Raw genomic sequence first — 27907 nt, 5'->3', positions numbered from 1 at the left:
GAGCGAGAACATGCGGGCCGGGCCCCGCTTATATACAAACCCCCGGTTCAGCCTACTGGACAGGTCAGGCCAATAGTGGCCTGTTGAACTTCCCGCCGCTGCTGGTGATGGGCGGGGCTCGTCGTGCCTTGCGCTGGGCGTCCAGCCACCTGGTCGCCGTCGCGCAAGGCCTGACACGCTGCCGATACACTACAAGTTCCCTTGGAGAAAATGACTATTTTGGAGGGTGGTCACTATTGCATTTAACCCACTGCGGTGTCTCTCCTGCTCCCTAAGATCTACTCCCAAATCTCTAGGAATTTTCTAACCTGGCATTAGTAAACCTATCTCCTAGCCTGTGATGTACCACTTGGATTTTGGCTCTGTATCTGCCTCCTGCTCTTTCTTTTGAAAGTCCTGTCTCCTCTTGAAAGTGACTTCTTTCAACTTTGTGGTTTCATAATTCAATCCTACAGTTGATGGCTTAGATCCAGGCTAGCATTTCTGTGGGTGCAAAGCACAACTTTCTTGTCTCCCTTCCTCATGGCTTCCTGAAATGCCCTCCAGACTAGCATCTCTGTGGGTTCAAAGCACAACTTTCTTGTCTCCCTTCTCCATGGCTTCCTGAAATGCCCTCCCAAATTCTTTTCCAGGAAGTCTCCAATTTCTTAGAAACAGGAAAGTTGGGGGACACTGTGGGCTATTACAGCACAGGAGACAGATGTGCACAGCTGGCAGAAATCCTGACACATAAGAAAAGGCTAATCTGGGACTGAAACAATAAATCCAAAATGATGTTTCTGGTACATGCTCATGGATTCTACATGTCCTAAGCAATCAAGTGCCATCTATGTGCTAAATGCTCCTAAAATTCAGCCCAAATACTCAATTTATTAATTTTTGCTTCTCTCCCTTGTTATGCTGTCACTCTGCTACTCTGATTGCAGCACAAGAAAGCACTTTTGTTAATATTTCTGCCACAGAAACCCTGCATAAAATCACTTGATCTCAGAACACAGTTGTCTCACGTACCTTAAAGCTATGGTAGGCATCCATATCTTCTGGTTGAACCTTTCATGATAAGGAAACCCCAGTTCTTAATGCTATTTCTGCCTCTTACATCCATTACCCTGTTGCTTAACAAGGGTTGTGACTGCTTTTGTCAGTTCTGTGCTGCCATTTACAACCTTTTTTTCAGTTAATGTAATTGTTCTTGGTATTTTAAGACATATTTTGTTGGAGAGTCCTCTTTACGTTAGCCTTAGAAATTGGTTAACACAGTAACTAATTTTTAAAAATATATATATATATTTGTTTCATCACAAGTTAGTTTTGCTCCTATTATCTTACAGAATTCCAAACCTTACCCTCGCTATTGTGAGATTTTTCCATTGGTTTAATGTTGTTCCCAGATGATACAAGTTAACAGATGGGTTTTTGACTGCTCAATATTTTTAGTCAAGGAGCTTTACTCAGATTAAAGGATAGGAAAAGAAATGCTCCATTATTGTTTCTGAGTCATGGTCCAAATCTGCTTCAAGAAAATCTTGTGTGTAGCAAGCTGGAGAAACCCAATATTCAAGGAAACTCTGTTTTATTAACATTGACTTGCATAATTGCTGCAGTCTTATGCACACCAACATAACAGTAGTAAAGTCAGTGACATTTATTTTTTAGTAAATACATATTGAATCAGATTGTCTTTCAAGATTTGGCAGACATAGTTCCTATCACTGTACTGACAATATTTTCAATTTTTGGGGCAGTGATTTCAACCTAAAGACAATGGCACCACCTTGTGGGAAGCTAATTTTATATGAGGAAAGGAAAAGGAAAGGTCCCCTGTGCAAGCACCATTCGTTTCCGAATCTGGGATGATGTTGCTTTCACAACGTTTTCACGGCAGACTTTTTACGGGGTGGTTTGCCATTGCCTTCCCCAGTCATCTATGCTTCCCAGCAAGCTGGGTACTCATTTTACCGGCCTCAGAAGGATGGAAGGTTGAGTCAACCTTGAGCCGGCTACCTGAAAACCTAGCTTCCACTGGGGATCGAGCTCAGGTCATGAGCAGAGATTAGGGCTGCAGTACTGCAGCTTTAACACTCTGCACCAAGGGGCTCTTAATTTTTTTTTTATATGAACAACACCATAAAGCTCCAGATTCCTTGTTGAAGAATTTCTAAAGCTGGAAATCAACAATATTTTTAAAAACTGAGGTAATCTGAGAATTTGTACAGTATTTTTTCTTGTCCCCTTCTTGTTACAGGTTTTATGGACTTTTTATCAAAATACAAAAAATCTGCAAAACCTGTTTATGCAAAAATAACATAAATATCCACACCATTGCAAGGGATCCCTCTTTCAAATCACCATTGCAGTCTGTTATACACCAAAGGTGGCCAAGCTGTGGCTCAGGAGCCACATGTGGCTCTTTCACACATATTGTGTGGCTCTTGAAGCCCCCACTACCCTGCTGAACAGCTTGGAGAAGGCATTTGTCTCTTTAAATCACTTCTGCAAGCTAAGCCAGCTGGCAGCTTAGAAAATGCATTTAAAGTTAAAGTTGCTCTCCATCTCCCCATCTATTTGCTTCCCCCCCATCTTTCTTTCAATCATCCTTCCCTCCCTTCCTTCCATGAAATGAATAGGCTTAGAATGGAATAACTCTCTTTGGAATTGCGCTGTTAAGTGTTTGAATAACATCTTCACCACTACATGCATCTACAAAATATTTGTTAATGTAACAGTGAATGCCCAATCATCCTGCCTTTACATATACAGTGCTATATTTAGATATCAGCATTTATTTACTTACTTAATACTCTGGCTTTCTCAAAGTATTTGACATTATTCTCTTCTCCATTTTATCTTCAGGGTTTGGGTAAAAGTTGGATCTAGATAACTTTAAATGGATCCTCATGAATTTATATGATTTTTACATTGAAACAAAATAAAACCACTGTCATATTGTCAGGGCCAGCCACCTAGAGTGTGGGCTGGAGGAAGGTGCCAGATTGGACCCTCTCACCCACCCCTGCTTCCAGGGCAATTCCCTGTAGGAGAGGCCCCTGGGAGCTTGGAAGAGACCGTGTGCTGCCCAGCCTCTTCCGTGGCACCCATTCCACCCTGCTGCCTCCCAGTGGCCCCGCATGGGCAAAGGCAGAGGGTGGGGAGGCACACACACCATTGAGTCACTCTGATTCTGCTTTCGGAAGCTGGAGCAATGGCACTGCAGTGAGTGCCCTCCTTGCCATCTGCCAGCGCAGGGCGGTGAGGACAGCAGCGAGGGTGGGAGAGAATGGGGGCAATGGGGCACCTAGGGCATGTGGTGCCCTTGGGCTGCTCCTGATTGTAGATCATATCTTGGTTTATAGGCAGCACCACAAAAATAATTCATCTACCACTTTGTGGCATGGCCATTATGCAAAAATGTAATTCCAAAGCATGGATCCTCATGATTTTTGTGCGGGGGTCTTCCCAAACTCAACATAAAATCACATTTAATGTCCATAGCCACAGATTACACCAGAAAAGTCACAGATTCACTGCTTTGTGGCACTGCCATGGCACAAAAACATGGGTCTGAAGCATGGATAATCATGGAACTTAATTATTTCTGTGTCACCTCAAATTCACCATCAAATCATGTAGTATGTCCATAGTTACAGATTGTACCACAAATATCATATATCAACTATTTTGTGGCATGTCACCATGGTGCAAAAATGTGTTTCTGAAGCATGGATTCTCAGGATTTGTACTGTTGGTTACCCCAGATTCGTTGTTGTTGTTGTTCAGTTGCACAGTCGAGACCGACTCTTTGCGACCCCATGGACAAAGTCACGCCAGGCCCTCCTGTCTTCCACCATCCTCCGAAGTCTGCTCAAATTTGTGTTTGTTACATCCGTAACGCTGTCCAGCCATCTCATCCTTTGCCATCCCCTTCTTCTTTTGCCTTCTGTCTTTCCCAGCATCAGGATCTTCTCTAGTGAGTGCTCCCTTCTCATTTGGTGGCCAAAGTATTTGAGCCACCAGATTCATTATACAGTCACATATATTCATGACTACAACTTGCACCACAAAAATCATGGTAGTGCTACAACACAACACAAAAATGTAGTTCCAAATTATGGATCCTCATGATTTTTGCATTGAATCACCCCAAATTCAATATAATATCACATTTGATATCGGTAGCTACAGCTTACACCACAAAAATAATGTATCCACTGCTCAGTGGAGGCACCGCAGTGCAAAAAGAGTTCTAAACCATGGATCCCCACAATATTTCATTGGGTTTCCCCTGGCTCCCCATCATATCACATATCATGTCCATAGGCAGAACCACAAAAAATCATGCATCCACCATTTTGTGGCACTTCTGTGGTACAAAAACATAGTTCCAAAGCACGGATCCCCATGGATCTTCAGGATTGTTATGTTCAGTCTCCCCAAATTGACCACCAAATTACTCATCATATTTCTGGCATACCATAAAAATCACAGATCCACCATCTTGTGGCACCATCATGGTGCAAAAACATGGATTCAAAGCACGGATCCATATGAACTCATAGGATTTTAATGTGGGGTTACCTCAAACTCACCACCAAATCACTTATACCCATGGCCACAGTTGCAAAACAGAAATCACTAATTCACTATTTTGTGGTGCCATCATGGCACAAAAATATGGGCCCAAGGCATGGATCCTTATCATTTTAAAATGAGGTCACATAGAACTTACCATCAAATCAATTATCACACCTATGGCCACAGATTGCATCACAAAATATATGGACAAATTGTTTCATGGTACTGCCATAATGAGGATCTATGAGAATCTGCTTTGGAACCATCTTTTTGTGCCATGGTGGTGCCTCTCTCTCTCGGCTTGGCTTCGCGAACGAAGATTTAAGAAGGGTGCAATAGTCCACGTTTGCTGCAGGCTCGCTGGTGGCTGACAAGACCAATGTGGGACAGGCAGGTCCGGCCACAGCGGCTGCAGCCGGTGGTGCCATGAAGTACTGAATATGCGATTTTTGTCATGCACCCTGTGGCCATGAACATAATGTGTGATTGGATAGTCAAAGTCAACCCAGTGTAAAAATCTTGAGGATCCATGAAGTTCTGTGCTTCAGAACCACAATTTTGCGCCATAGTGACACCATGAAGCAATGGATATCTGGTGTTTTTCTGGTGTAATATGTGTGTATGGACATGCTTAGGGTTGCCAGGTCTGTGTTGGAAAATACCTGGAGACTTTGGGGGTGGGCTCAGGAGAGGACAGAGTTGGGGAGGGGAGGGATCTCAGCATGGTACAGTGACATGGAGTCTATCCTCCAAAGCAACCATTTTCTCCAGGGGAGTTGATGTCTGCCAGCTGGAGATCAGTTGTAAAAGTGGGAGATCTCCAGGCCCCACCTGGAGTCTGGCAACTCTAGACATGATACATTATTTGATGTTGCACTTTAAGTGACTCAAAGCAAAAATCCTGAGGATCCATGCTTTGGAACTAAGTTTTTATGGTACAATGGTGCCACAACACAGTGGACAGATGGTTTTTGTGGTGCTGGTTATAGACTAAGACATGATCTACAATATGATGGTGGTTTTATTTTGTTTCAATGCAAAAATCATATGAATTCTTGAGGATCCATTCCTCAGATCAATGTTTTTGTGCCATTGTTGTACTTCAAAGTATTGGGACCATGACTTTTAGTCTGTGGTCCTGGCCTTCACATGTCCTTTGCTTTGCTACTGGATTTTGGGGAGTTGGTGAAAAAATCTAGAGGATCCATTAGGGTCCATGTAGATCTGGCTTTTACTTTCCCCCTTATTTTCATAGCACCCTGTGGTAGGTTATGCTGAGAGTGCCAGACTGGCCCAAATTCATCCAGCAGACTTCCATGACAGACGGGGATTAAAACCTGGGTCTCCCTAGTCCTACATGTTAACCACTACATAATGGTGCAATGGAAGCTGATATACTCATTCATGATAACTTGTTTATGATAGATCCAGGTGGGCAGCCGTGTTGATCTGAAGCAACAGAACAAAGTAGGAGTCTGGTAGCACCTTTAAGACAAAGACCAACATGCATACGAAAGCTTACATTCTGAATAAAACTTTGTTGGTCTTAAAGGTGCTACTGGATTCCTGCTTTGTTCTGTTGGTGTTTATGAGTAAAACTTGTTCACCCCGCCCCCCGGATGATCTGTAATAAGGTTTGAGCCTTCAAAACTGTACTTTCATAGATTAAAGCGGGGGAAGTCATTGAGACACAAACACCGTGGGGTAGAAGACACTATCAGATGCACTATCAGATCTCAGTCACTACAACCAGGTATAGGCAGATATGAAGAGGTGGAGGGAGCGGGGCAAGGAAGATAGCATTCTGTTTTCTTGTGGCAAGTCTGGACTCCTTTTAATTTTTGAGACAAGAGACTTTAGCCTGGCAGCCCGTCTCTGCAAATAGCTTAAATGGAAGAAAGTGCTTGGGGCTTTGCGAACAGGGGCTTCCGGTATCTGAAGAGCTCTGCAATATTCAGCCTCTTTAACGTAAAATCTGACTCGGGCTAAAAAAATCAGACTTGGGTGGGCCAGCTATCCTTAAGCGGGTCGCGCAAAGCCTCGCTCAGCTGCTCCCCGCTAGCCCCGCCCCCTCGCCTGTGTCCCCTCCCTGCCTCCCTCGCTTTCGCCTCTTTTTCCCGCCGGGTAGGCTGTGGCGTCACCGCGGCCCATCCGAGGTCCCGCCTCTTGCCCTCAGACGCCGCCCCTCCTCCTTTCACTTTCCTTCTCGCGAGCGGGGCGCATTCGGCCTCTTGCAGCCGGCAGAGTTGCGGGGTGCGACCGAGCTCGGTGTTGGCTGGCTATGTCCCGCCCGAGCAGCGTCTCCCCTCGGCCTCCGGGCTGCGGCCCGCCCAGCGGGGGCCCTTCCGCTGCCTCAGCCGCCTCCCTGTCGTCCTGCTCCGGCAGTGTCCGTGCCAAGGGGCTAAAGGATATTCGCATCGATGAAGAAGTGAAAATCGCCGTCAACATTGCCCTGGAGCGGTTCCGATATGGGGACCAGCGCGGTGAGGAGCCCTTTGCCCGGCTTAACCTGAAAAGAGGGGGGGGGGTGTTGCTCTTTAAAGCACACAGCGACGAGCCTGTTTATTGTTCCCAGGCCGGGTAGGAGTTGTGTCTCTTGGCTATGGCTCGAGTCCATCTAGAATCTGGACAGTGAAACTGAAGTGGTAGAATGTTGAGGGAAAAGGGTAGGTGCAAGAGGAGGAGAGAGAATTTATATTGTTCGCAATCCCGTGTACACGGAGAACCGGCATATCTTGGGAAGGACTGTGCCAGCACCTTTCTCCCTGACGGGCTAAATCTTAATATGTCAGAAGTTTTTACATGGAGGAACATTAAAAACAAGACTCTCACCCTGACCTGGGTAGCCCATGCCACCCCGATCTTGTCAGATCTCAGAAGCTTAAGCAAGATTGACTGTGGTTAGTATTTGGATGGGAGATCTCCTTGAAACGCCCAGTCAGAAGCACAGTAGCAGGCTCTATTCAGCCACCTCTCTGAATATTATCCAGCCCCCAGTAGGGGTCAGTCACCAGGAGCTGACATGATTTCCAGGTGCATCAAACCCTCACCCCACAAGGAGGCTTTCCCTACTTGTGGTGTGACTCATATACAACCTCAGAATTCTTCCACCTCATTCTGCTGCATATGGAGATTAGGCATAAATTTGTTTATCTATATCAGGGGTCCCCAGCCCCTGGTCTGTGGATCGTGGACTGGTCCTGGTCCATGGCCTGTTAGCAACTGGTCCGTGAGTTGTATAATTATTTCATTATATATTACAATGTAGTAGTAATAATAAGGACTATTGCACCCTTCTTAAATCTTCGTTCGCGAAGCCAAGCCGAGAGAGAGTAATAATAAGAAGACATTGTATTTATATCCTGCCCTCCACTCTGAATCTCAGAGTCTCAGACCCGCTTACAATCTCCTTGATCTTCCTCCCCCACAACAGACACCCTGTGATGTAGTTGGGTCTGAGAGAGCTCTTACAGCAGCTGCCGTTTCAAGGACAACTCTGTGAGAGCTATGGCTAAGCTAAGGCCACTCCAGCAGGTGCAAGTGGAGGAGTGGGGAATCAAACCTGGTTCCCCCAGATAAGAGTCCACACACTTAACCACCACACCAAAATAAAGCGCACAGTATCATCCCCAAACCCTCACCCTACTCTCGGTCTGTGGAAAAATTGTTTTCCGCAAAATCGGTCCTTGGTCCCAAAAAAGGTTGGGGACCACTGATCTACATGATTATTTAAGGCTTAGAGGCAGAAACATCCTCTGAAGCTGCTCACTGTAAATACAGCAGCCTATGTTTTTTATGTATGCATAAAATTATATCCTATCTCTACAGAGTTCTGTAAAGGTGGCTCACAAAATAGAAACAACATAATAAAGCAAATTATGAGTTGGCAGTAAAGCTAGTAATATACCAACTACAAACACAGCATAGAACAATATTAAATGGCCTGAAATGATATTGGTAAAATTGTTCTCAGGCTGTAAAAATTGGGGGTGGGGAAGGCCTGGATAAAAATAATTGGTTTGACCTGGTAGCTAAAGGGCAGTACTGTATTCAAGAAGTGAGGTGCCACCACTGAATAAGCCCTGTCTCTGGTCCCCACCTGCCTCACTTCTGTGGGAGAAAACAGAAGACATGTCTCAGGAAGAGGACCTTGAGTGGTTGATGAGAGGATGTGGGCCTTCAGCTATGCTGACCCCATACCTTCTAGGGCATTAGAGGTAAGAGCCACCACTTTGTATTGACCCTGTCAGCAAATGAGCATCCACTGCAGATCTTTAGTACAGTGGTGATAAGATCCTTGTGTTTAGCCCCTGTCGATAGCTGCTGCATTCTGAATTAGATGGTGTTTCTGAACAGATTTCAAAGGCAGCACCATGTAAAGTGCATTGAGGACGGTAATTTAAAATGGCTAAGTTAGAGCATCATGGCTTGATACAGCTATACACCACCTGTCTCCCATTTACATGCAAGTAGTTTACAGTTTTAGATTTATATCCTGCCTTCCCCTCCAAGGCAGGCTCAGGGTGGCTCACAGGCCAGTTGAAAATAATATAATGCAAAAGGAAAGAGGAAAACAAGCAGGTTTAGGCATTATCTTTTTAAAAACCGCTTATTTCACATGTGTGTATATGCATGCATAGTGACAGATCAGTTATAAGAGTTGCCTTCATGGATCATTGGCAGGCCACATCCCGTAAAGATACAATGATATTTTTAATTAGATAATTTTTATCCTGTATTGTCCTTTCCTTTTAAGATGCACATGTTCTCCTGCTCCCTCGTTTATTTTTACAACAATTTTCCAATGTATGTTTTGTTGAGAAAGAGTGACCTGTCAAAGTCATGCAGTGAACTTCATTACTGAATAGGGATTTCAATCTGGGTCTTCTGTGTCCTAGTCTGGCATGCCAACCATTTCACCGCATTAACAGTCCTATTATCTTCCACCTCATTCTGCTGCATATGGAGATTAGGCATAAATTGGTTTATCTATATCAGGGGTCCACAGTCCTATGTGTACTTCACATGACACTGCTCTTGAAAATGGTTCAGAAACTTCATTTGAGCTAGAAGGCAACTGAGAAGTTGCTGACTAAAATAGGTTACTAAAATAGGTTACTAAGGACAGATCTTGTCAGTCTTGATCTTTCATTGACATGATGCAATGTGATACAAAGTGCTGGTTCTTACTTTTTAAAGCCATGTTTGACAACCACCCTGTAAAAAAGTGTGCCGTGAAAACGTCGTGATGTGACGTCACCCCAGAGTCGGAAACGACTGGTGCTTGCACAGGGGACTACCTTTACCTATGACATGGGTACTAGGGTAACCTAAGAGCTGTCCACTTTCATCGTGCCTGGCTGTTTAAGATCTTTAGCAGAAGCCCTGCTCCATGTCCATGTTTTCTGAAATTAAATGGATAACTCCTAAAGAATAGGTCGTTCTCTGTCAAAGTGCTTTATTTGATCTTCCTCCTTGTATCTGTTTACTAGATGTTTATTCTGTTGATCTTGTTTGATGTAGTGGTTAAGTACATGGACTCTTATCTGGGAGAACTGGATTTGATTCCTCAGTCCTTCACTTGTAGCTGCTAGAATGAGTCAGCCATAGCTCTCATAGGAATTGTCCTTGAAAGGGCAGCTGCTGTAAGAGTTCTCTCAGCCCCACCTTCCTGTGTGGGGGGTGGGTATGGGAGATTGTGACCACTCAGGGATTCAGAGTATAGGGCGGGATATAAATCCAATATCATCTTCTTGTTTTCTAAGTTATTGGTGACAGAGTTATTGAGTTCCCCCAGCCCCTCCTTTGCCATCTTGATTGACCTTGTTAAAGCATTCCTGCTCTGCTGTTTTGGTGTTTACTTGTTTTACTATGTGTGTATTTTATTGTAAGCTACCTTGAGAACTATGCTATAAGATATAATATAGAGGGTTATAAAATAATGGCATGCTGTCTTACTTCTCTATTCAAGGCAGCACACAATATAAAGTATGAACGTTACTCAATGACTTTAATTGAAGACAGGAGTTAAAAACAAAATTTAAAAGAGCAGCCATTTGTCATAAACTATAAAAATAAAGTAGACTCTAGAAATGATGGTGGAATGAGAATTACTGAATGCTTGAACAGAAAGAATTGACTTCATCTGTCACCTAAAGATTATAAGGATGGTTCATCTAATCTATTGAACCTAATAGTCAAATTGAAAATTGGTGTTGCCAGGCAGGCAGGCAAGGAGGAAGCATGCTGCCCTCTCCACAGCCGGCGCTCGCGAAGCGCTGGGTTTGCGGCGGGTGCGGGTGCTTCCTCCTTGCCTGACTGCCTGGCTCCAGCTCTGATGCTTAAAGCAAGCGCTGGGATCGGAGGGCGGAGGGAGCGATCCTGGCGCTTGCTGTAAGCGTCAGAGCTGGAGCCAGCAGGCAGGCAAGGAGGAAGCACGCTGCCCTCTCCGCAGCTGGCGCTCATGAATCACTGGGTTTGCGGAGGGGCCACGTGGAGTGATCCCAGCGCTTGCTGGAAGAAGCTGGAGCCAGGCAGGCAGGCGCGGAGGAAGCGCTGGGATCAGAGGCGGAGGCAGCGGATCGCCCCCCAGGAGGAAGGTGCGTCGTATCGTCCAGAGCGCCTTATGGTGCGAAAAATACGGTAAGTCTTATAACAAGGAAGATAGAGATTTTACCTAAAATTGGGGCCGACCATAACCCAATAATGTGGATTACAAAATTGTCCAAGAAATTGAGAAGATGGAGATTGAATGAAGATTTGCTACAGCATAAAGAAACAGTGACATTTCTAGAAAAGGAAACTAAAGCCTTTTCCCAAGTGAATGATAAAGAAGATGTTGATTTTCAGACGGTCTGGGATGCTTATAAAGCAGTAATGAGAGGGGTGTTGATTACTTTGAATAATAAAGACAAAAGAAAAAAAGAAAAACAGTTGTTGGACATTAAAAATGAAATAAAGAAAAAAGAGGGGGAGCTGAGAAAAAGACCAGGGAAAAAGAAAATTCTACAGGAAATTTCAATATTACAAACTCAATTGAGACATTTGTTAAATAAAGAAGTGGAATGGAATTTGAAAAGACTTCAGCAGAAATCGTTTGAAGGGGCAAATAAAGCGGGAAAGTATTTGGCTTGGCAATTGAAAAAAAAGAGAGAAAATAAAATTATTAATAGAATTGTGATAGATGGAAGAGAAGTGGTTACTCAAGAGGGAATAAAAAGAGAATTTTTTAAGCACTATGCCAAACTGTTTAAAGGTGTTAAAGTAAAGAAAGAGAAGATGGATGAATATTTACAAAAGTTAAAAATAGAGCCCCTAACTGAAAATATGCGAAAAGTTTTGAATGATCCAATTGAAAAGATAGAAATTGAAGTAGCAATCAATGCAATGAAAAATGGGAAAGCTCCCGGGCCAGATGGATATACAGCTAAATATTTTAAAACTTTTAAGGACGAATTAATACCAAAATTGCAGAAGTTGACGAATATAATAAGAATAAAAGGGAATGTACCAAATACATGGAAGGAAGCTGTTATTTCCTTGATACCTAAAGAAGACAGAGATGCCATGAATGTAAAAAATTACAGACTAAGTTTGTTATTAAATAATGACTATAAAATATTTACAAGAATCTTGGCAGAACGGCTTAAACAACATTTGATAAACTTTATAAAGGAAGATCAAGCAGGGTTTCTTCCCAAAAGACAAATAAGAGACAATATTAGGACTGTTGTAAATATTGTAGAATATTATGAAAGACATCCAGAAAAAGAAGTAGCATTATTCTTTGCAGATGCAGAGAAAGCATTTGACAATTTAAGCTGGGACTTTATGTTTGCGGTAATGGATAAGATGGAGCTGGGAGAAAGTTTTATTAGAATGATAAAAGCAATATACTCTGAACAAAGGGCAAGGCTGTGTGTTAATGCAGATCTCACAGAAGAAATGAAAATTAGTAAAGGTACCAGACAAGGTTGTCCGCTCTCACCATTGTTGTTTATAATGACTTTTGAAATTTTATTGATGCAGATTCAAGAAAAAAAAGATATAGAAGGCTTACAAATAAAAGGATGTACTTACAAATATAGAGCATTTGCTGATGATATAATGTTTATAAATGAAAACCCCATACAAGTTACACCTTAGTTGTTAACGAAAATACAAGAATATGGGGAGTTGGTGGGACTTTCTATAAATAGAGAAAAATCTAAAATTCTGTGTAAGAATATGCAGATGAAGAGACAACAAAAATTACAAAGACTAATGGGCTGTGAAGTTACCTCCAAGGTAAAATACCTAGGGGTGGAGATAGCAATGAAAAACATTGATCTGTTTAAAAATAATTATGAGAAGTTATGGCATAAAATGGATGAAGATATGCTAAAATGGAACAAGCTTAATTTGTCATTGCTGGGCAGAATAACTGCAATAAAAATGAATATTCTACCAAGGATAATGTATTTGTTTCAAACTATTCCTATTGTGAAGGATGCCAAACAATTTGATAAATGGCGTAGGAAAATTTCAGAATTTGTGTGGGCTGGAAAGAAGCCAAGGATTAAAATGAAAATTCTGTCATGCAAAAGAGAGGCGGATTTCAGCTGCCAGATTTAAAATTGTATCATGAAGCAGTTTGTTTAGTATGGATGAAAGAATGGATAACATTGTTAAACAAAAAACTTTTAGTGTTGGAAGGTCACGGAAATAAATTTGGCTGGCATGCATATTTATATTATGGAAAAAAGAGGATGGATGGGCCTTTCTCTCACCATTATATAAGAAGCAACCTATTAAATACACGGATAAAATATAAGAAATATGGAGATGAGAGAAGATCTTTATGGACAGTGCCAGCTGAAGTGATAAAGATAATGGCTAAGACAGGTGAAGAAAAGTGGCTGTCATATAATCAATTATTAAAAATACAAAGTGGGAAAATAGAACTGAAAACTGCTGAAGAATTGAGTCATAAATATGATTGGTTTTAAATGCAACAAATAAAAAGCTTGGTGGAGAATGATATCAAAACTGAAGAAATAAGGAAAGAACAAACAGAAATGGAAAAAGTTCTGCTTGGAGACAATGAGAAACTAATTTCAAAAGTATACAAATTACTTTTACGATGGTCTACAGAAGATGAAGTAGAGAAATCTCAAATGATAAAATGGGCAATTAATGTAAATAAAGAAATAAAGATGGAATCTTGGGAATATTTGTGGAAGAACTCTATGAAACTTGCAACATGTCAAAGTATTAAAGAAAATTGTTTTAACATGATGTATAGATGGTATATGACTCCTAAAAAATTAGCATAGATGAATAACAAGATGCCAGACAGGTGTTGGAAATGTAAAAAGCATGAAGGTTCTTTCTACCATATGTGGTGGACTTGTGAAAGAGCTAAAATGTTTTGGCAGATGATCCAGCAAGAGATGTCTAATATCTTGGGATATGAGTTTAACAAAGTTGCAGAGACTTTTCTGTTGGGATTACAAATGGAAAAATTTCCAAAAGAAGATAGAACTTTAATCTGGTACTTGCTCTCAGCTGCTAGGACATAGTATGTGCAGTTGTGGAAGCAAGAAAAAATACCAGAGAAATGGGATTGGATTATAAAAGTTATGTCATGGAGTGAAATGGACAAATTAACAAGCATATTAAGAGACTATGATTTAGAAGTTCTTAAGATGGAGTGGAAGAAGTTCAGAAGATACGTAGAAAAAGTGGAAAATAAAAGGACATTGGACAATCTTTGATAATGATTAAGTTTTTTAAAACAAGAATATAACTTTTGGTTTTTTAATAGTTAAGGGTACCTTTAATATTTGTTTTTCTTTAAGTAAATAACACTGGCGGGGGTCAAGTAATGGGGGGAGGGGTGGGAGAAAAAGTAAGATATGGGGTAGATAAATCTTTCCTTTTTTAAGTTGTAAGATATAGATTTGCTACCATATGTTACCAATAAAACTGTTCATTGAAAAAAAAAGCAATGATTCTTATATATATCCTTAAATCAGAACCTTCCTCTTCAGGCTCTCCTCTCAAACGAATCTGGTTTTCCATTAACTTGCAATCTTGCAGTGCTGCTTTCTCCTGCAATTTATTAATCGTGGAATCTTGATTTTTCACCTTATTTTCAACCACATGTGCTTTGCTTAACGTTGTTTGTGAGCCCTTTCTAAGATCTCTAATCTCTTTCTTTATTTCTGACTTCACCACCTCTAGTTCTTTAACTACTTGCTTTTTATTTTCTGTTATTAGGTCCTTCATCACTTTAATCAGCCTTGCCTCCATGGCATCTAGTTTTTCTTGTATTTTTGGCATCTTTCCCTCCTCAAGTGAAGCAGTCCTTGCGCGTGTCAGTTTTGGCAGCTTCTGCTCTGACATTCCACTTCCCTCACTGCCAAAATGAAATTTCCGGTTGATCTCTCCAAATCAAAAATAAACCACTGGATCTTGAAGATTAGGAGATGCCCTTTTCAATAGACCCCAAATCATTGTCCTCAGGGCTTCCTAGCCCGAGATATTTAAAGTTTTTAAAGTAGACAAAATGGCGGCCACGATTTTTCTAGCCCCTTTAAAATTTTCTTTTTCTCCAAAAGGCCACCAAAATTGACATCTTTCATATATTCCAATATGTTTCGTTCTGAAGTAGTGAAATTTGCCCGCTCCAATAATTTTTAAAGTCCCTTTTTCTTTCTTAAGAGTTTTAAATTATTTTGACCTTTTAATGGCCACTGCAATTTTTCTATGATTTTCAAGTCCTAGAGAAGGCCAGGAGGTCTTTAAATTCCCTTCTTTCAATGGCCTCTTCCTGCTTTTCTTGCCACAAAGTCCCGTTCTTGATGGTTGAAAGATCTTGCGATACAATCTATGTGTCACTTCCTGTGCAGTCTTCCAGTTCAACAACTCAGTAATGATGGGGGTTTTTTACAGAAACCGCAAGTATTCCAAACATAAGTTGCTTTTTTGCCTTTAACTTTGCTTCTAAGTCTCTCAAAAGTCTCAAAATTGCCCCCTTCTCTTGTTTATAACTTTAGAATATTGTAGCTAAGTCCAAATTCCAATCTTTATCTCAAATAAAATTGGTTTTAGTCTCGGAATGAAAGATAAAGATCTTCTTACCTTGCAGCCAAATTTAACCTTCTCAACACCGTCCTCTTCCAATATTAATATTTAGAAATTTAGATAGTTCAAAGAAAGCTTGAATCTTGATGAATTTTAGTCAATTTAATGACCACGGAGACCCTCTGTAGATGCTGGAATGCAATTCCTCGATGGGGAATCTTCAAAGCCTAAAAGAACCCCCGCTGGGACTCTTCTTAAGCCAAAGTAAATCCCCTCAGAATATTCCATGCATGTCTTGGCCTTTTCCCTTCCTGAGAAAAGTGGGCCGCAGGCGTTGGAATCGCCTTCTCTACCCAGAACAAAGGCTCCGGTCCGCTCCCCTTTTGAGAAGCAGCTCAATTCTCCATGATCCAACCCTGGAAGTCCTGGATTGTAGACTTTTGAAGTGGCCCTAAGTTGGTGACAAACAGAGTATTTTGTGTACCCATCCTGAGTGAGATAGTTCTGAAAACTTACCATGTCGTCCTGACTGCTTTTCAAGTGTATTAATAAGCACAATTGTTTTTAAGCAGGGTGAAGTCTAAAATGTTGTGATTGGTTGATTCTTACTATGTTTTCTTGTTCTAGAAATGGAATTTCCTTCATCTTTAACCAGTACTGAAAGAGCTTTTATTCACCGATTAAGTCAGTCTCTTGGTCTGATTTCTAAAAGCAAGGGGTAAGTCGATATATTTAAAAACATCCTCAAATGTAAATGGAAGTAATGTGTGAATCAGAAACACGACAAAGACTCACTTCCACTAATGTTTGCGGTCCAGGAGGTGGGGTGGAGGCAGGAAGGAGGCTTGTCCAGCTGCATGGTGCTCTTAGGGCTATGTTGGGCAGGGTGAGCCAGGTCTCCCCACAGTGTGCCACGTCAATCAGTACACCAGAAGGTAGGTGCGGGCTGCGGGAGCCCAAGGACTGCTTAGACAATCCTGTACATGTTGCTTGCCTTTGGTTCTTGGCATGCACAAAAAAGCTTATACCTTGAATAAAATTTTGTTGGTCTTAAAGGTGCCACTGAACTCAGACTTTGTTCTGCTGCTTCAGACCATTATGGCTACCCATCTGAACCTACCTCCAATTAAAACCTAAGATAGTGAAAATGAAGAGATTGATTGTTTCCCCTCATGATTTTTTGCAAGCAAAGAATTTAAATCAAGAATGTTTATCTGGATAAATATAAATATGTAAAATGTGGGAGGCTGGATATCAAACAAGTAAAACAGTTTTATCTGAGACTGTGTGGAGTGTATCTGTATTAAACACTTTAATATGTCAGTAGACATGTACCTAGTCACCCGTGCTATATCTGTGAGGCAACTATGGTAGTTGAAGAACAAAGCTTCTGATAAAGCTATTTTTCATTGTGCCAAATACAAAATGACTCAACTTTTCAGGAAAGGAGCAAACAGATACCTAACTGTGAAGAAAAAAGATGGATCTGAGTTGGCACACACAATGATGACGTGTAATTTGATCCCTAACACAAAACATGCTATTAGAAGCCTCATACAGCGATTTCCTGTTACCAATAAAGAACGGACAGAGCTTCTGCCAAAGACGGAGAGAGGAAACGTATTTGCTGTTGAAGCTGGTATGTATATTCTGATAAACTTGTTAGTGAATTAGTGGAGAAGGATGTTACATATCACAAATTACATTTAGTGCACATTATTTATTTGGTTAATTATTTATTTACCTCATTTATTCTCTACCTTTCTCTCCAGTGGAGCCAAGGCACTTTGCATTGTTCTCTGTTTTACCCTCGTTAGAAAGCTGTGTCTAATGTACATACAACATTATTGCTGTAATTCCATAGAGTGTTTGCATGTGTATGTATATATGTGTGTGTATGATGGTTGCTGTAACTGTGGTGTACATGCGTTCCTGTTTGATTATGCTGGAAAAGCCTTGAATATTTGGCACTATCTTGCTGACATTTCATTGTTAGGTGATATTTTCATGTAGGAGTAACAGCTGATGTCTTGCAAGTTGAATATTTTGTTCATCTGAATAAATATAAATATGCAAAATCATAATTTAGTTTTTAGATAAAATGAAAACATTTTTAAATACTTCTCAGGTGGTTTCACAACACTTTCTAGACCAAAGCTCCAAGCCTGTGGCATTCTGTTTTCTAGTAAAGAAGTGTTATAATCATATGACCAGTCGCAGCAGTTTGGCTAAAGTTGCATGGCTACTAAACTGCATCGTATTTGGCTGTATACAGTGGCAAAAGGCTGTAAGTGTACCATAGTTACTTGTGGATCAAGCCCTTAAAAAAAGGTCTGGATGTTCTGGAGCAGGTGTGTCAAACCTGTGGCCTGGGGCCAAATCAGGCCCCCCGGAGAGCTCCTATCAGGCCCTCAAGCAACTAGCTGTCATCTGGTGATATTCAGTTTTATGAAACTAAAGAATCAGAAGTACCATTAGTACCTAATTTGATGTGGTCATTACTTTTGTCTTTTCTTAGAAAATAGAGAAATGAGCAAAACAAGTGGCAGACTTAACAATGGTATCCCTCAAATCCCAGTTAAAAGAGGAGAATCAGAATTTGATTCCTTTCGGCAGTCTCTGCCAGTTTATGAAAAGCAGGATGAAATTGTTAGAATTATTAAAGAAAATAAGGTTATCTTGATTGTGGGAGAAACTGGATCAGGTAAAACTACTCAGGTATGTAACATGCTTATCCAAATTATACATAAAAACATTTTATAATTTGAAAATACAAACACATGCACGTATCTGTAATAGAAAATTAAATTATTACTTATAATTTAGTTTGTTTTTCTTACAATAATGGAGTTTATTTTTAAATGAAGCTGTTCATAGATCTTAACATTCTGCTTCAGTGACGGTAAGTCATCCTCCTGTGGGTTATACATAATCCAAGGTGGGGTTTATGCAAAGTAATCTGAACTCTAAGAGGACCAGTAGGAGGTGGATCTTCCTCAGACAGAAAGGCCTGTGTGCTCCAGGCAAGACTTGCTTAACCAGTTCTGTCTTGTAGGGCCCCCTTAAAGAATGAGGCTCCTGCTTCTTGCAGCTATTAACTATGCCAAAGGCAATTAAAAAAACCATCAATTGCCTCAGCAGCTTAGAGCTTCTTGCAGTGGCAACCAAGAGCAAAAAGGCCAAGGCCACTTTGAGTGCTTGTTCTTTGCTGTTCACCTCTCCAGAACCATGCCAGGCCAAGCCATCATTGCTCCAGGCACGTGGTTGTAGCAGTTGGCTAGGATTGCCTGATAATCTCCAAGAGGTCTCCCAAGGCCTAGCGGCAGTCGAGGCTTCAGCTTTGGCCATTCAGGTTTCCAGTCTCCAGATAGGCCTCTATGTTTCTTGCTTACTGTAGCTAAACATGAAGCTTCTCTCCTAGCTCTTAGAACTTCTGCCGTTCTCTCTAATTTCTGTAGAGCTGTTATGATATGGGTGAGTGATCTTCTCTAAATTCTAAGCCTAGATCCCCTCACCCACAAGATAGTATTGCTGAAGATCAAAAGAGCAGTGGTAGATACCTCTCAGGACAAACTCCAGTTCAGTGCCTAAGTAGCCAACACTTACTTAATCACTGCATCTGTGAGTTAAACGTTGGAAGTTTGACCTCCTTTCCAAGTCTTTATCTCTTGAAAAACTGGCTACTGTAGTTTTGGGAAGTGAATACCTTTATTTTAACATAATAAGTTTAAATTTGTATCCTATTTTTGGACATACATTCCTAAAAGGGGCTTTTATCTCTTTAACAATCATGCAAATTAAGTCTTCTCTAGACCACATTCCGAAAATATTAGTTCCTGTTGCTGAATGAATGTTTTAGCAACTCTTCTCAGGACAGGAAGGTTTTATTGTGCTGAGAGCCAAGTAGAAAGCTGGGCTTCTCTGCTTCTGAAGGTAGCGTGGAAGTTATCTGGATGGTCTATCCTATCCCCCCCTTCATGGATGAGGGGTCTGTAAAGTTCTGTGGCTAAGCACCTTAAAGAAACTTTAGTACTTATTCTGTCTTGTGTGGTGATCTCCATCGACACCTATATTAACTTCATGCTTTGTTAACTTCACTGAGCTTGTACAAATTAACTCATACAGTAAGAACACAATGTCCACCAATCAGTGAGGTGTTTTAAATATGTGGCAGAGCTTGAGTTTGGTTCTTTTCTATTTCAGCAACTTCCACAGCTGACTGAAAATTGTTTTAGAAATTTGGCAGTTGTGTATAAAAGATGATTTGGTGGGGAAATCTGTATAAAGGTGAAACAGCATGATAAATCCAGATGTGTGTGGAATTTTGGGTTGCTACAGAATGAATGTGTTGGACTTCAGAATTTCTCAAAGTAAACACAGTGTCAGCTGTTTAGAGCTGCTTGTAAATATAGTATGACTTTATGTCGTGATGTGATTATTGCACTTTTAAAAATTAACACACAATCTATGTATTTAGATTCCTCAATTTTTACTGGATGATTGTTACAAAAATGGAATACCATGTCGAATATTTTGCACTCAACCAAGACGTTTGGCAGCAATTGCTGTGGCAGAAAGGGTTGCTGCTGAAAGAAGAGAAAAGATTGGGCAGACGATTGGCTATCAGATCCGTTTGGAAAGCAGGTCTAGCAAGTATTCCTTGTGTATTTTGAAAGAAATTTAGGCGCTTTCAAAAATAAATGAAGTAAGACTCTAATACCTATTGTTATGAGTCTTCAGGATCAGCTTGGGGGAGAGTAGTTGCTTACTTCCATTGCTTCTCCTTGCTTTGCACACTGTACTTTCCTCCATTGGACAACATCTCTCTTTCTTCCAAAGGATGACAATATTGCTATAGTTATTAGAATAGCTATTGCTGTTTTGCTTTGCACAGACTATTGTCAACAATGACTGCTTCTCACCTCACAAGCTGATGCTGTCTCTAGTTTCTGAAGGCTATGAACTCTTTTTCTTTCTTCCTGCGGTAGAGAGACTTTCAATTCAGAGGATACCATGACAGAAGCATTCTAAAAGCCAAATGTAGGAACTTAACTTTCCTAGACTTAAATTTCATAGCTATGATATTGAAAACAAGGAGATTTCAAGAAGTATGTTAATAGGCCTTCTGGCTGCCTTCAAAAACCATCCACCTTCTGTTTGTTTTAAAGCGTAATCTTAAGTTTTGAGGGCAGTAATCAGAGTCTTGGAAGTGGGAGCAAAACAGAACAGAATGCAGCTTACAGAATGTAGCAGTATTGTTTTTACCACCTAAACTAAAAAAACTCTTCAGATTGCAAGGAAGAATGTGGTTGCCTGATAGCAGTTCTTACCGAAAGTGGCTGGTCAGCATTTGGTGCATTTAGTCAGTAATGTTACACAAGGAATATTGTAATAAGAATATAGATATTCACAATGAATTCTTTTTATGTGTCCACTAAATATTTTTACATTATAAAGCTTGTAAGAATTTCTATGTTTTAAATTGGAGCAAAATAAGATGCTCCTTTGAAATCACCTTTTTTTCTCTTTAAAAAACAGGGTTTCTCCAAAGACACTGTTGACCTTTTGTACTAATGGTGTATTGCTTCGAACACTAATGGCCGGAGATAGTGCACTGTCAACTGTAACACATGTTATTGTGGTAAGTTGCTCTAATTATTGTGAAAATAGTATTCAGAGTGCTTGAAGATCAATATTAATTTATTTTAATTTTGTCGTGCATTCTATTGAATTGTTAAAATGAAAGTTAGTTATCGGATGGTCAACAATGAATGTAAGCCCCTTTTCAGTCAGTTGTTTTTGTTCTAATTGTAGGAATGTGTAGAATAACTATAATGAGAACCTACAGTTTGTGTAGAAATAAATGGTTAAACTGAGAACATCTTTTTCTTAGAGGTGTTTCTGTCCACCTCATTTACTTTTTAACATATAGCATAGCATTATAAATATCATTCCAATTTGCCAGTATAGTTTTCTTTTACCCACGCTTGAGGAAAAATAGAGCAATTAACAGACTCTATATTTATCACCTTGTGACCCTAGTCTCTCACCATCATTCTCCAATTCTGACATGTTTATTGCCTTTGCTGTTTTCCCATGCAACTTTCGTTACCAAGGCCAAATATTTTTTCAGTTTTTATTTTCACTATCTCACTATCCAGGTTTGAAGAAACATCAAACCTTTTTGTCCTTTTGCTGGGCTTTTTAATCCATACTGAGGCCGGTATTTATTTTCTTGCTGGGCTTTTTGATCCATACTGAGGCCGGTATTTATTTAGTTGATTGATTCAATCATTATTTCATCCTCCCCACAAACAGGCTTATAAATCACACAGATAACAGTATAATTTAGATAATGAAAATAATATTACTATTAAAACAACAGCCAGAGTGGGTTCACCTTGACAGTGATGCTTAGTTTGGGCTGGTCAGAGGTCAGCAGTGTCAAAAGGGGAGGCTGAGATGGATTTGGATGTCCACTGCTTCATCTGAAGGGCTGTTTTGCAGGCCCTGTGGAATTGTAGCAAATCCCGAAGGGCCCTGATCTCGAGTGGTAACTTGCCAGGCTTGGGTCAGTGCAGAGAAAGCCCTGTCCCTATCGCCTGTATGATAGGAAATCACATATAATTGATGTTTACAAAATGGATAAAATTATAACAAGAAATGTCTAATTTTATAATAGAGAGTTATGTGGTATGATGTGTCAGAATGATGTTAAAGAGCATGCTTGCTTATTCTTGTTGCAGGATGAAGTCCATGAAAGGGATCGGTTCAGTGACTTCTTACTTACCAAGTTAAGAGATACATTACAAAAACATTCATCTTTGAAATTAATACTTTCCAGTGCTGCCCTAGATGTGAACCTCTTTGTCAGATATTTTGGAGGATGTCCAGTGATATATAGTAAGTTTAAATATTAGCAGGAGCTTAGCTACTAAATTCATTTTTAAGATATATTCCTCAATTTAATTTAGTGCAAGCCAAATCCTGGTAACAAATGGCTGAGATGTTAGAATTTGTTCACAGGAATATGTGGCAAAGTTGAGTTCTGATTCACCTGTTCTCTAATTAATCATTTTCTCTCAGTTCTGCAATATAGGTTTTTTAATGTGTAATATTTTATCTTACTGATTTTAATTTTTATTCTGTAATTTTCATTCATAAAGGAAGGCAAAGTTCCAAACATATTTTAGCATCTCTTAGGACTGCATGTGTCCAGCATGATTTTTCCAATTAAAATGCTTACTTTCATGACAAAACAGCTGTTTAATCACTTTCCTATGGAATGGTGAACTAGTGATTTTGAACACACACAAATCCAAAGCACCCGATATATCTGGAGTCAACAGTGTAGCTCTTTAGATAGTTGCTAAGTAATTAAACATGAAATCTGTAGAACTACCAGTGGCACTTTACTTATTTTTGGTAGCGTTTCCCTTCCTAAAACTACTTGTCAATTCAAAATTGTGATTGTTAAATCTTATCTCTGGTGCTTGTATGTATTTAATGACTGTTATTACTTATTGACAACTGTTTTGTATGAATTTTAATATTGTAAGTAGCCTTCAGTACATTATTAAGGTACAAAGGTGGCCTGTCATATCAAATTTTCAACATTGCCGCAGCTGTGAATCCTTAAATCTGGAGATTGTGGCCAGGTGTAGAAAAGCTGGGGCCCAGATTCATAGTGAATCCCATTTGCAGCACTGCAGGGGTAGGTGTGTGGAGGCCAGAGAAGATGAGGGCAGCTGCAGTGGCGTGCTGGGGCAGAGGGGGCAGGCCAGGGATGAACATGGGAAGCTGGAGCCCACCCAGCCTTCTGCTGGACCTATCAGGACATCTGGGGAGGGCTGGTGGGGCAGGGGCACCCAGAGTGCTACTGAGGAACACAAACAAAATAAAGGTACTGTGAGCAATGGGCAGCCAAACAGAACAGCAGAGGGAGGGGACAGATGAGCAAGTGGGGCATTGCTGCCAGTGGGATCCTTTCTCCATTGCAGATTTCTAATGGGACCATGTGGTAGCGCTGTTGGAAGGGGCATGAGTAGGAGTCTAAGCTCCCACCATATAAGCCTGGCTGGTAGTGCTTTGGAGTTCTGGGGCAGCACAAATGGAGCTCTGCCTTGCCAGCTGCCATGTGACCCAGGCATGCCAGACTAGTGAGCCAGGGAGAGTGGAATTCCTCTTGTGAGTCTCATGGGTTCCGCACTTGTAAATATTATAAGAAACAAATGAAAAAGTAGTTTGGCATGCCTCAAGGGCATTGGCAGTTCAGAGCAACAGGTTCACTGAGCTTCTGGAAGTCCCTGGATGTCATATGTCTAAGGGAGATCAGTAAACTGAGACCTTTATTACTAGTATTCTCTTCTCTTATACTTTGCTATTGAAGTTGAAATTTGCTTCTTTCACTGTCAGTTTTTTTGCAGTATTCCCTTCCCACTGCAAAGCAACAACAAACTGGAACACAAACAAACAAAAAGCCCCATTGAACCTGGGATACCTCTTCTTAATGAAAACATTGATCCAGAGACTCCATTTCTCTTTCTTAATCACTATATAGTGAGATCCATATGCAGCTAAGTTGTGAAAATACCTGTTACTGCCTCTATGCTTTCAGCAAGACAAAATCTTTTGAAAGTGTTCTGGATGGGAAGTTGACCTTGCATCAGTTCTGTGTACAGCTCATGGATGCATACTAAAGAGCAATGAGAAGGGTTTACCCATGATAATGACTTTGCCAGAAAACCAAAATACAGACAGTAGTCAGGGTTTTCCTTCTTGAGCCCAGTTACTTAGCTTCTTCAATTAAACTGAAGCAAGGATAGAGCATTCAGCTTGTATTTTACCAGCTGTGCTTACTGGATATTTTCCGAGAACTCCTGTAATAGCAAGACATTCTCTGTTTAATGGGTTGGCTGTGGTTGAGCTTGGAGTAGAATCCTCAAGCAGTGTCTGAGTCTTCCACCCCTAATTGGGAACATTTGCTGCCTTATAAGTGTCACAGAGTTTTGGGTTGGGTCTCTTATGAAATGGGCACTAAGTTTTTCAAACACTTTTCAAACACTAAGCCTGCTATATTTTTCTTGAAGCAAGCTCTCTCTCTCTCTCTGATTTTTGGTTGTAGTTATGGAATTTGGCCACTAGAAGTCTCAGTCTTTCAGTACCGTGGAGCATCTATATTAGGGCTAGATGGGGTTAGTGGGTAAAGGTTCAAGCTGCCTCTTCAGACAGGAAGACCATATTTGGAATGGTCCTTATTTGGCAAGGAGGAAGCAGGATGGAGGAGGCCTGCTACAAAAGTGGGTCAAAGGTAAACGTGAACTAAGGACAACTTGAGCTCTGATTTTTTATAGTTGGCTGTAAAATTGTTTACAGTAAGTGACCCAGTAGATCTGATATGAGATGTTGGAGCCTTTATAAGCTGTAAATTTTTGGGCCCAAGTGGCTGATCTGCACTAGAAGTTTGCTATATTGCCTCTGTGTCAGATCATGCCAACCTAATTGGAACTTAGACTCTTGTGTTGCTCAGCAGAGACAGTTTCTCTGCTGGACAACCAAAGAGGAGAAACAGCCTTTGCTGATTTAAATCATCTTCTGTTTGAGTCCTCAAACAATAGCTTACTGCTCAACTGGGCATGGTTCTGGAATAAATTGGACAGGTTTTCATTGAATTAACTCTTTTTAATAGGTATTAGATTATAAGACAAGGGTAAGCATAGCTATGTGTAGAGTTCATTTGATTATTAAAATGCATAATCTTCTATTATATCCGGAACTAAACTGATATTTTATGTTTTGGCTTTTGAATGTCCTTAAGCCTTCTGACTGGAGTCGAGTGGAATAAAGTTTATCTGCATTGTTTGTCTGTGACTGTTTGGGTTATTGGGAACCAGGGAAAGTATCATTCCTGCTTCAATAAGATGGGATGGCAGGGTGGTACTAGAACAAAGAACAGAATTTCATTGTAATAGTTTAATGGTCTCATTCCTGTTTTATCTACCAGTGAGTTTACTGTAACTTTAAATACAATATTGATAATTTAAATAACTCATGAACTATTTATATGGCTTTTATGTTTTCAGTACCGGGAAGACCATTTGAAGTTAAAGAGATGTTTCTGGAAGACATATTAAGAAGTACTGGCTATACAAATAAGGAGATGATAAAATACAAAAAGGAAAAACTTCGAGGTTTGTTACTGTATATGCAGGTGCTGGATGGAAAATGTTTTGTTGACGTTTAAACACTATTAAAAGGCGGTTGTAAAATGTCATATATACAAGGACTGCAATACCTTTTTAATTCTGACTTTCTTCTTTCTGCAATACGTAAAATACATTATCTAGAGGAGAAACAACAGACAACTCTGACTGAATGGTATTCTGCGCAAGATGATTGCAAGCCAGAATCTCAACGACAAAGAGCAATTCCAAATGTAGCTGAAGAATATGATTTGTTGGATGATGGTGGAGATACAGTTTTCAGTCAATTGGTACAAACCTTTATAAGTATTCTGAGATTTTGTGTTGATGGAAATATTTTATGAAATGGGAGCAGTATGATCTAGAGCCAAAGCACTCTACCTAGCCTTCTCTTTCACTGCAGTCAGGTGTTTCACTACAAGCATAATAGAGATTTCCCTGAGTTTAAGGGATACTAGCCAATAGGGAGAATATGATCACCTTTCCAAATGGTATCACGGTACTTTTGAAATATTAAATCATCAATTACAGTGATCTTGTGCCTTTTACATTTGGTAATATGTGGAGCTGCCCTCTTTGCTAGTGGTAGAGAGCCCAGCCTGCTTGCTTGTGTGTGGAGCTTGTTATTTCTCCTGGAATAGAGACTGGTATTGTGCCATAGTAAAGCTCTTTACATTTGTAGTGGATTATATATGGGGTGAGGTGGAAGTACCATTAAGAACAGAAAACACTAACAGCAAAGATGTCAGCTATAGTTGTGGATATTCATGCATGTTGCTCTTGACTGAAACCAGTAGTCTTGATTATTGCAGAAGGGATTTATACCGGCTTGTAATCCTGATAAGTATCTACAATATAGCAAAGCTAGAAGCATCTTTGAAATATTGGTCCAAATACCTTGCCAGTTCCTTATAACTTTCAGAATTAGAGGGTAATGGTATTCTGCATTTTTATTCTAGGCTGAAAAAGATGTCAATTGCCTTGAACCTTGGTTAATTAAAGAGATGGATGCTTGTCTCTCTGATATTTGGTTGCGTAAAGATGTTGATGCCTTTGCACAGGTGTTTCACCTTATTTTAACTGAAAATGTCAGTGGTAAGTTCATGCAGGTAATGTTTTTTCTTCTTGAATCATACATCTAAATCTGTAAGCTGTATATGCCTGAATGATTTGCTTGAAAAATTACTGCATTCTTACCATAATTCAGGTTTATTTTTTTTAATGCCACCAGCTTTCTGGAGATTAATTAAAATATTTTTAGACTGTCGTAATATTCTACAACAGGGGTCCGCAGCCTTTTTGAGCCTGCAGGTACCTTTGGAATTCTGAAACAGTATGGTGGGCACATGGCTGCTGCAGGAGGTGAAGCCAAGGACTCAGTGGTGGCCACAGCTTACCTTCAGTTAACACAGTGAAGATGTGATGGCAGCTGTTGCCAAAGCAGTGCTTTTAAAAATCTGCTCAGCCAGTCAAATCTCCATTGGCTTTGATGGGCAAAAGACCCACCTGGCCCCACCCACTTTCTAAGCACACTTGCCAGGCACCAGAAAAAGTGTTGGAGGTGCCATGGCACCCACAGACACCGCACTGGGGACTCTCTTCTATAACATTAGGTTTAGTAAATGAGTTAAAACCTGATGAACTAGAATAGTGGTTGCATTCAGATGTCCCAACAGGCGATAATTAAACTGTGATCATGCATGAATGTTTCTGTGCTCCTCTCATTCCTTTCAGTTCTCTTTTCTTCTGACTTTCTTCTGCTTGATTGAAAATTTCCTGGTTTGCTTAAGCTCCAATTTGCCATGACATTTGAATGCCGGTGTCTTTGTAAGTGGGATTATATCTACTTCTCACAAATTGAAAATCTAAAACTGTGTTCAATCTCAGTTTGCAATCTGTTAGTGGGGAATAAAATTACAATTCATCAAGACATTTTAATATCAAAATAAACTGAAACTTTACTAAACCAGAAAGTTTTCAAACAAGTACTATGGGCTAAGGCAGGGGTCCCCTCTCAAACCTCTTGGATCCTGTGAGCACATTTGGAATTCTGACACTGCATGGTG

At 40.4% G+C, this 27907-nt stretch overlaps 1 protein-coding gene across 2 annotated transcripts in view; it reads left to right on the top strand.

Annotated features, from left to right (window-relative positions):
* The first annotated feature begins 6709 nt into the window (after positions 1-6709).
* The window catches only part of YTHDC2 (YTH N6-methyladenosine RNA binding protein C2), a 72191-nt gene continuing 50993 nt past the window's right edge, over positions 6710-27907 (top strand). For both annotated transcript variants that reach the window (XM_060235591.1, XM_060235590.1), the window contains exons 1-10: positions 6710-7055; positions 16267-16357; positions 17082-17278; positions 18158-18357; positions 20117-20283; positions 21178-21280; positions 22386-22542; positions 25722-25829; positions 25986-26131; positions 26801-26936. In XM_060235591.1, coding sequence (XP_060091574.1) covers positions 6854-7055; positions 16267-16357; positions 17082-17278; positions 18158-18357; positions 20117-20283; positions 21178-21280; positions 22386-22542; positions 25722-25829; positions 25986-26131; positions 26801-26936 — 1507 coding nt within the window. In that variant the 5' untranslated portion in view covers positions 6710-6853. The remainder of the gene's footprint in view (positions 7056-16266; positions 16358-17081; positions 17279-18157; positions 18358-20116; positions 20284-21177; positions 21281-22385; positions 22543-25721; positions 25830-25985; positions 26132-26800; positions 26937-27907) is intronic.

The sequence above is a fragment of the Heteronotia binoei genome, chromosome 4, assembly GCF_032191835.1.
Source record: "Heteronotia binoei isolate CCM8104 ecotype False Entrance Well chromosome 4, APGP_CSIRO_Hbin_v1, whole genome shotgun sequence".
NCBI lineage: Eukaryota > Metazoa > Chordata > Lepidosauria > Squamata > Gekkonidae > Heteronotia > Heteronotia binoei.
Note: the sequence above shows the minus strand (reverse complement) of the source record. Positions and strands in the feature narration are given on the sequence as shown.